Source organism: Zingiber officinale, chromosome 8B (assembly GCF_018446385.1).
Source record: "Zingiber officinale cultivar Zhangliang chromosome 8B, Zo_v1.1, whole genome shotgun sequence".
NCBI lineage: Eukaryota > Viridiplantae > Streptophyta > Magnoliopsida > Zingiberales > Zingiberaceae > Zingiber > Zingiber officinale.
In genome coordinates, this window is record NC_056001.1 from 32,359,987 (window position 1) to 32,369,524 (window position 9,538).

General features: G+C 39.8%; 1 protein-coding gene across 1 annotated transcript; it reads left to right on the plus strand.

Annotated features, from left to right (window-relative positions):
• Nucleotides 1-4,788: 4,788 nt before the first annotated feature.
• On the plus strand, nt 4,789-7,082 carry LOC122015272 (probable inactive receptor kinase At1g27190). Its single transcript, XM_042572070.1, has one exon. The coding sequence runs from the start codon at nt 4,968-4,970 to the stop codon at nt 6,780-6,782; it is 1,815 nt and encodes a 604-aa protein (XP_042428004.1). The 5' UTR covers nt 4,789-4,967; the 3' UTR covers nt 6,783-7,082.
• The last annotated feature ends 2,456 nt before the right edge of the window (nt 7,083-9,538 follow it).

Sequence of the window (9,538 nt, forward strand, 5' to 3'; positions counted from 1 at the left end):
TAGTGTATCTCGTATTTTGAAAACCCTTATCTAATTGTTGTAGTACTTTGAGTAAAGCTGCTCTATCAACACGAAGTAATTAGAGCAGTTTTAGTCAAAGTCATTCTAAATTAGGGATTCAAAATATATTTGATTTTCAGTTTGAAATATCTGTTGGCGCAGCGGGTCGATAAGAGGGGAGGGGTGAATTGTCTGAAAAAAAAGAAATACCCTTCTCGTTCTTTCAATTCTAAAAATACAACAATAAAATAATAAAATGATAAAAAATAGAGAAAAGACTCAAGAGATTGACTTGGTTATAACCTAAGTGGTTGTTAATCCAAGACGGTTGAAAAACTCAGAAACAATCTCCTTCTCTGAAGGCGGATAAGTCTTTTACACACTAAGAAAACTCAAACGTTGTTAGGAATTGAATACAAGAGTTGATTGATTATTTCCTAACTCCAGGGGTCATTATATAATTCCTGGAAATTCTATCTTGAATGTTGAGGGCGTCTTCAAAGGGGTTGAGGGCGCCTCCAAGGGGATAAGCGGATAAAGTTTTATCCACTTGCCAACGACCAATTTGACCAGGCCGAGGGCGCCCTCAAGGGCATTGAGGGTGCCTTCAATGTTGTTGAGGGCACACTCAATGCTGTTGAGGGCGCCCTCAATCTGATGAGGGCGGAGGCGCCTCCAGCTGCTTTTCTAGCATTTCTTTGTTTTCACTTTAGCTTCTGAAGTCCCGATTGCTTGGGTGATTGCGACCAACCGAAATAGGGTTCACCCGAATCCAATTTTTGATCTTCTTCTCGAGCAGACTTCCACCTCGGCTTCTCGTACCTCGAATGCTGCGCGCGTTCTTCTCGTACACCGGTGTACTCTTCCGCAGCTCTTTCGTCCTTCGGACACACCGAACTAGTCGACTCTGTTCCCGTGCAGTCCTTCTCGCTAGCTGCATCTTCCGCTTGACTTACTGCGCTCCTAAGCTCCTGCACACTTTGATACAGGGATTAATAACAAACAGGACCTAACCTAATTTGGTTGATCACATCAAAACAACCACAGGGAACAACAATCTCCCCCTTTTTGATGTGCATCAACCCAAGTTCAAGTAAGGGTAAAAACAGACAAATAGTAATTTAAAGAAATTACTAAACTAACATTTTAAGCATAAAGATTGCAATAATAGAATTGCAACACTAAGTAAATTTTTTTTAAAAAATTTAAAAATATTAACTTCCCCTAAACTTGTACCTATCTCTCACCCTTTAATCACAACAAAAAATGGTGTAATAAAAATTATAGTTGATAAAATATTTTCAAAATAAATTCTAAGTTAACAAAGCAAGTTTCAAATAATAGCATTAAATTTCTAAGTTTGAAAAAACATTTATAATATCAAATTTTCAACTGATTGACAAAAGTTTAATAGCATTATCTTAATTATATGTTTATCAGTTTGTCAATTAAATATTCAATTCGATAATCGGCTTCCAGGCTGTGGCGAGACACTAGGCCTTCTTGGTTATTGGATCATCAACCACTTCTAGACAAAGCCTTTTAAGGAATATAGACATTTAATTTCTCTGAAAGCCTAAACATAAGAGAATTTTTAATCTAAATAAGACTTGAGAACCCAATATAGGTTCTTTCCTACTGGATTAACTAAAAATTTAGGAGGTATATAATTTTTGGAAATCTTTCTAAGTTATCTCTGATGTTGTCTAATATACCAACTTAACTTTCCATAAATTCTAAGTTTTGATTTTTGAAATTTGTTAGATTTTAAGCATGCATCAATTTTCAGATTTTGAATTTGTATTTTCAAATTATCATTTTCTCTTTGTAAATTATCTAACAGTATTTTTAAATCAGTAATTTCTTTTTCTAAGTTTACTAAGTCTTTTGCAAGAACTTTGATAAAATAAAAAGACTGTTTCGGGTTTAGAGTACGTACCTCACTTACCTCTATTTTTGATGCTCCTTCATCACAGCTTTTTTCTGTTGATTCTCCCCCTTCATCTATGCTCATCTCTAAGCTGGTTTCTTCTTCAATTTAATGGTTGACTATCAGTGCTAATCCCAAAAAGGCTTCGACTTCAGATTCGGAGGACGACGAATCTGACCAAGTGACCTTCAGGGTATTGTACTTGGAGGATGTTGGCTTGTACTTTCCTTTCTCCTTTTAGTTGTTCTTTTTCTTTATTTTTGGGCAGTCATCCTTGATGTGCCCTTCTTCATTGCAATTGTAGCAACGGATCGTCCTTTTGTTGCGTTACGTTAATACTTTCTCGACCGCGATCTAAATTTATTAGTCTTAATAAACTTATTGAACTTCCTTACCAATAGCGCCACTTCAGTTTCATCGATCGACGCTTCGGAGTCGGGATCGCCCATCTTGGCTTGTAAGGCAACATTGAGATTTAACTTCTCTATTTGTTTGAGTTCTGCAATTTGAAACTCGTGAAGTTCGAAAGTAGAAAATAAGTTTTCTAGCGTACTTACCTCAAAGTCCTTAGAGATGTAGTATACATCTACTAAGGACACCCATTCTGACATTCTCAGGAAGGCATTGAGTGCATATCGGATTGAATCTCGGTTTGTTATCGATTCTCCGAGGTTGTTCAGTTGAGTTATTAATTCTTTGATTCTTGCTTGGAGTTGTGCTACCTTCTCTCCATTGTTTATCCGGAGATTTGTAAGTTGAGTCCGGAGGATGCCCGCCTTGCTAACTTCGTTTCTGAGGTGACTTCGTGGAGCTCCAGGAATTTTTCCCAGAGGTCTTTGGCGGAGTCGTAGCTTCCGATCCGACTTACCTGCTAGGGCGGCAGAACGCTGAGCAGATGGAACTCTGCCTTTTCGTTGGCCACGAAATTGGCTTGCTCCTTCTTAGTCCAGCGACATTCTTCTTTATCTTTTGGGACTACAAACCCGTATTTCATTGTTAATAAAATATCAAAATTCATTTTAAAAAATATTTCCATTCGGCGTTTCCATGTAGCGAAGTCTCCGTCGAATTTCGGGGGGTGAATACTTGCACCGACCATCATTTTGATCTTTGTTGCTTTAGACGGCAGTTAGTCCTTCTGAGGTTGTTGGGCTCTGATACTACCTGTTGGCGTAGCGGGCCGGCAAGAGGGGAGGGGTAAATTGCCTGAAAAAGAAGAAATACCCTTTTCGTTCTTTCAACTCTAAAAATGCAATAATAAAATAATAAAATGATAGAAAATAGAGAAAAGACTCAAGAGATTGACTTGGTTACAACCTACGTGATTGTTAATCCAAGACGGTTGAAAAACTCAGAAACAATTTCCTTCTCTGAAGGAGGAGAAACCTTTTACACACTAAGAAAGCTCAAACGTTGCTAGGAATTGAATATAAGAGTTGATTGATTATTTCCTATCTCTAGGGGCCATTATATAGCTTCTGGAAATTCTATTTTGAGTGTTGAGGGTGCCTTCAAAGGGATTGAGAGCGCTTCCAAGGGGATAAGCGAATAAAGTTTTATCCGCTTGCCAACGACCAATTTGACCAAGTTGAGAGCGCCCTCAAGGGCACTGAGGGCGCCTTCAATGTTGTTGAGGGCACCCTCAATGCTGTTGAGGGCACCCTCAATGCTGTTGAGGGCACCCTTAATCTGATGAGGGCGGAGGCGCCTCCAACGACTGTTGAGGGCGCCTCCATCTACTTTTCCAACATTTCTTCATCTTCACTTTAGCTTCCGAAGCCCCGATTGCTTGGGTGATTGCGGCCAACCGAAATAGGGCACATCCGAACTTAATTTCCGGCCTTCTCCTCGAGCAGGCTTTCGCCCCGACTTCTCGTCTCTCGAATGTCGCGCATGTTCTTCTCGTCTACCGGTGTACTATTCCCAGCTCTTTCGTCCTTCGGGTGCACCGAGCCCGTCAACTCCCTTCCTGTGTCGTCCTTCTCGCTAGCTGCGTCTTCCGCTCGACTTATTGCGCTCCTAAGCTCCTATACACTTAAACACAGAGATCAATAACAAACATGACCTAACCTAACTTGGTTGATCACATCAAAACAACTACGGGATATAACAATATCTATATATATAGATTCAAAATTTATAAACATAAATAATTTTAATTTTTGAACATGGTCGTTTTGGTCGAACTCTATTATGGATTTCTGACTACATTCTTCATAGGGCCCTCTTATCTCTTCCTTCTTCGAAGTTGAACTATGGAAGAAGGAACCGAGGATGATATAGCAGGAACAATTGATTTTATTATGAGACCACTCTTGATGTTCATATCGATCTATTATGCACCTTTGCATCTAATATTTTCATTAGAATTTTTCAATTTTTGATTTGAAAGAATAGAATTATAATTCAAAATTATTGAAAGTTGAATTCGGTTCAATTCGAATTTAAAAAATTATTATTTCAAATATCAATCAAATATTTTCCGAGTTGCTCAAAACTTGATTAGTTTACACCCGTATTCTAAGTAATTATTTTATATTATAATAATTTTAATTAAAATTAAGTTTTACCATAATTATTTAATAATTTTGAATATATTGAAATAGTTTTAGCTAAAATAAGTATTAGAATAATTTTTAAAAAATAACATACTATTTTAATGATAATAAAAATAAAAATAAAAGGATTTTTTTACTGCCTCAATTTTTTCTTTTCTGTCTTCCAGGTAAACAGGCAGTAATAAAATAAACGTCCCCAACATCACCGAGTGGTCCACCATGACACAGTAAGCATGGTTGTGGGGTCCATGCTACGCTTCCCCACTAATTTTGACCGGTTCAGTGCTCCTGCGCAGATCTCACTAGCTGCCCTGCCTCCTCCGGTGAACGAAACTTAAGCTCACCCCATCCCAACTCCACTCACATGACCTTCTCCTCAATCTCATCTCCATCCTCAACCTCCACTCTTCTTCCACGTTGATGCGCTCTCACTTCCCAGATCCATCCGTCTCTCCGGCGATCGGTCTTGCGGCATCGAGATGAGGGTGCTGGTGCTGGTGTGGGTTGGCACGGTGGTGCTGTGGGTGGCGGCGGTGGCTGCGGAGGACGACGTGCGGTGCCTCCGTGGGGTCAAGGCGGCGCTCGACGGCGACGGCCATCTGAGCTGGAACTTCTCCAATGGTACGGTAGGGTTCGTTTGTAGCTTCCTGGGAATTTCTTGCTGGAATCCGCAGGAGAACCGCGTGCTAGGGCTCAACTTCCAGGGAATGTCCCTTGCCGGCTCCATCCCCGCTGATCTGAGGTATTGTGCTGCAGCCACCGTCCTCGATCTATCGTCTAACGGTATCTCCGGCGAGATTCCGGCCGAGTTATGCTCCTGGTTACCTTATCTGGTGACGCTCGATCTGTCGAACAACCAGCTCGCTGGTGCTATCCCGCCTGATCTCTCCGGCTGCCGATTCCTGAATACCCTCCTCCTATCTGGAAATCGCCTGGATGGTGCTATCCCGTCTTCCCTTGCACAGCTTGATCGCCTCACCCGCCTAGATCTGTCCGGAAACCGGCTCTCCGGCCCTATTCCGGCGCCGCTCGGACAGAAGTTTGATTCCTCCGCTTTCGATGAAAATGATGGTCTCTGCGGCCGCCCCGTCTCCTCCCGTTGCGGCAGATCTCTGACTCAGAGCAGTCTAATCATCATCATTGCTGCGGGTGTCTTCGGTGCCGTCGCCTCGCTCGCCCTAGCCTACTTGATCTGGCGATGCTGGTCGCCGGCTGGTAAGTGGGCTGCTCCTGGGCAAGGCGTGGAGGACGGTAGGTGGTGGGCAGAGCGGCTGCGTTCGGCGCACAACCGCCTCGTGCCCGTATCGCTGTTCCAGAAGCCGCTTGTGAAGGTGAAGCTAGCGGATCTGATGGCCGCCACCTCTGACTTCCATCCCCCCAACATAATTGTCGCCGGGAGCCCGCGGATGGGGACGTCGTACAAGGCGGTCCTGCCAGACGGATCTGCGCTCACAGTGAAGCGGCTCCATTCTTGTCCGTTGCCGGAGAAGCAGTTCCGAGCGGAGATGGGAAGGATCGGGCAGCTCCGGCACCCCAACTTGGTTCCCCTCCTCGGCTTCTGCATCGTTGAGGATGAGCGGCTTCTCGTGTACAAGCACATGCCCAACGGCGCCCTCTCCACGGTTCTTGAATCTTCTGACGACGCTCTTGATTGGCCAACCAGGGTCAGGATTGCGATCGGCGCCGCTCGTGGTCTCGCTTGGCTCCACCATGGTTTCCAGATCCCATTCCTCCACCAGAACTTGAGCTTGAAGGCCATCCTCCTGGACGAGGACTACGACGCAAGGATCATAGATTTTGGGTTCACAAAACTCATGAGGGCGTCGAGTGGGAATGGGAATGACACAAGTCCATTCCTGAATGGAGATTTCGGGGAGTTTGGATATATTGCTCCAGAATTCGCTACCAACTCCGATCCGACCACCAAAATTGATGTGTATGCATTTGGAATCATCCTGTTAGAGCTTCTCACAGGGCAGAGGGCGACTGAGATCAGCAGTGACACCGCAGGCGAAGGGTTTAAGGGTAGTTTGGTGGATTGGGTGAATCGGCTTACCGTCACTGGCCGAACTCAGGAGACTATTGATACATCCCTTCAGGGGAAGGGCAAGGATGATGAGATTATGCAGGTATTGAGGATTGCTTCTGGCTGTGTGGTTGCCTGCCCAAAGGCCAGGCCTTCCATGTACAGTGTCTATCAAAAGTTGAAGAAAATTGGAGATACATATGATCATTCAGAGCATGTAGATGAATTTCCGCTTGTTTACGGGAAGGATGAATTGGAGAATCCTTAATTTTATGCATAAGTTTAGGAGATGGATATTGGCTTTTTGTTGGATGATTTTCATGGACTTACCATCCAAATCTTCATCTGCAAGATGGTACAGCTGCAGGCTGCAGCTGGGTGGTAGGTTCTCCTGAAGTCCCTATAAATTTCATCCATTTGCAAACTAGTTGTTGTGTGATCAAGAATTAATATGCTCCTTATCCTTTTACTATCTCCCTTAGTTGTTGCACATTACTTGTTGGGTATCTTCTTTCCAATTATCAAGCTCTGTACTAGATATTTAATATCTTACCTTATCTGTTGTTAATCTATTTTTCCCACGTTATTATAAGTTTTATTATGCTGCAACTTTTCAGGCTTCTGAAACTAATGTATTATATTCTGTTCTCATGACAAAACATTGTTCCTCCCAGGTGAAAAAAGACAGCACTGTTTCTCTTAAGTCTGTCATAGCTCGGTTATAGACTAGTTACTCCATAAAAGACTTTTTGTTTAGTTTCTCTTCATTATCATTGAATTCACAGTGAACTTTTTTGGTCATTAACTTTGCTTTTGTTGCAGTTTGGTGACGGGGAGAATTCATGGAAATTAACATTTTATTGCAAGGTAAAGGTGGTGAATATAATTATCAATTAAGTGGATTTATTTGTAAGTTGCATATATGAATACGATCTGAACCCTTTAAAGTGATTTAACTTGTATTTATTGGGTTCGGTTATTGAATGTAGATTATGTATGTGTAGAATCTTTAGTCCCACATCTATTATCATCTATATGTTGATAATAGATGTTCAGTATATATATAGATTTATAGTTCCACATCTATGATTATCTATGAGCTGACACAACAAAAAACTGTAATTTAGGGACAAATTTAGGGACGAATTTTCCCAAAATTTTCGTCGCAAAATTTTTTGCGACAAATTTTGTGACGAAAATATATTCGTCGCAAAATAGTCGTTGCCACATTTTGCAACGAAAATATAATATTCGTCCCAAATTTTGCAACGAACTACAATTTTCGTCACAAATTTTGTTGCAAATCTACACTGCATAGTGTCTTAAAATTTGGGACGAAATTAGATTTTCATCCCAAATTAGGGACAAATTCTGGTTTGTTCCAAATTTGGGACGAATTTCAGTTCGTCCCAAAATTCGAGTTCCCGGTTCATTCAATTTCGGGACGAAATTATTCGTCCCAAATTCGGGACGAACAGATATTCGTCCCGAATTCGGGATGAAAAAAATTCGTCCCGAATTCGGGACGAAAAAAATTCGTCCCGAATTCGGGACGAACCATATTTCGTCCCGAATTATCCCTAAAATTTGGTAAATCAAAATAAATCAGATTTTGGAACGAACCCAAATTTCGTCCCAAATTAGGGACGAACTTTAGATTCGTCCCAAATTAGGGACAAAATCGGGTTCGTCCCAAATTTGGAACGAACTCAAATTCGTCCCAAAATACAATAACCAGCAACCAAACATTTTTCATTTCTCCATCCTATTTTACATATCAAATACATTCAAATATTTATACACATCCAAACAAACATTCAAACAACTTCACATCCAAACATTCAAATATTTATACCAAACTTCAACACACATCATATTTATAAACAGCCAAACTACATACAAATATATCAACTCATAATATTTACATCATATTTACACATGAAAACAAGAACTAGTTTGGTTCAACAACTCATAATCCAAATAACAAATACATCTAAGCATAAAATAAAATACTAATTGTCATGCTCCGGGAGCTTCATGCACCTTCTTCCATGCTTCGTTCTCCTTTTCCTACATCAAATTACAAATGAATAACTAACATTTATAACAATATATATATATAGATCTAAAACATACATCAATGATATCATATTGAAATAAGACATCTAAAACTTATGCAACTAACAAGTTAAATATTGTCTTGTTTTAAAAAAAAACTAAGAAAATTAACGATTCTATAATAAAGAAAATTAACTACAACATAAATGAAAATTAGAAATACAATTGGTAGTTGTATTACCAATTAGAAATACAATTGGTAATACAATTTCGACATGTACCTACATGTGCATATCTAATGCTTTATCCTATCATATGTGCTCACATCTACATATATATACTTTCACATATTTTAGTTTCTAACTGGGTTTGGATACCAAGCTAGTTGATCACTTTAATCCAACTTATGGTATGTTTCACTGATCTAGTTTATGTTTTAATCCATGCAAACATAAACATTTACAATTAATGCTTAGGACATAAACAAGTCATACTTTGTTCATGCTAGAATCTTCCTGGAGCTAAGGAGTTATTTCTTATCTATTAACTAAGGCAATCTAGATTCACTATATGCCTAATAAAAGCTAGTACAATTTTCACAACATAGCTCAAATGAAAGAAGGGGAATGATCATTATGAGGAGTTTATTGATTATTTTCCATTTTGAAGATGTTTATTATACAAACTTGCACTTCATTTATTTTGAATCTCCCTCCTTCACGTACATGTCTTTTACTATCAACTCAAAGAGTAAAGCATTGTTTACATGGAAAATAGGAAATTCTAATGAGTAATGGATTCTAATTAATATAATCAATAAAATTAAACTAAAGTTATTATAAATTTGTATAATAAATGTTAATCCTACTGATAATTAGTAAGTAGCTATATAGTGTTTGAATTTATCACATAAATGGTAGAGTTGAGTTTTGATTTTTGATTATAATTTAAAAAAAAAATTAAAAA

What these genes read in the sequence shown, in the direction of transcription:
- LOC122015272 (XM_042572070.1), top strand. Translation starts at nt 4,968, where the DNA reads ATGAGGGTGCTGGTGCTGGTGTGGGTTGGCACGGTGGTGCTGTGGGTG.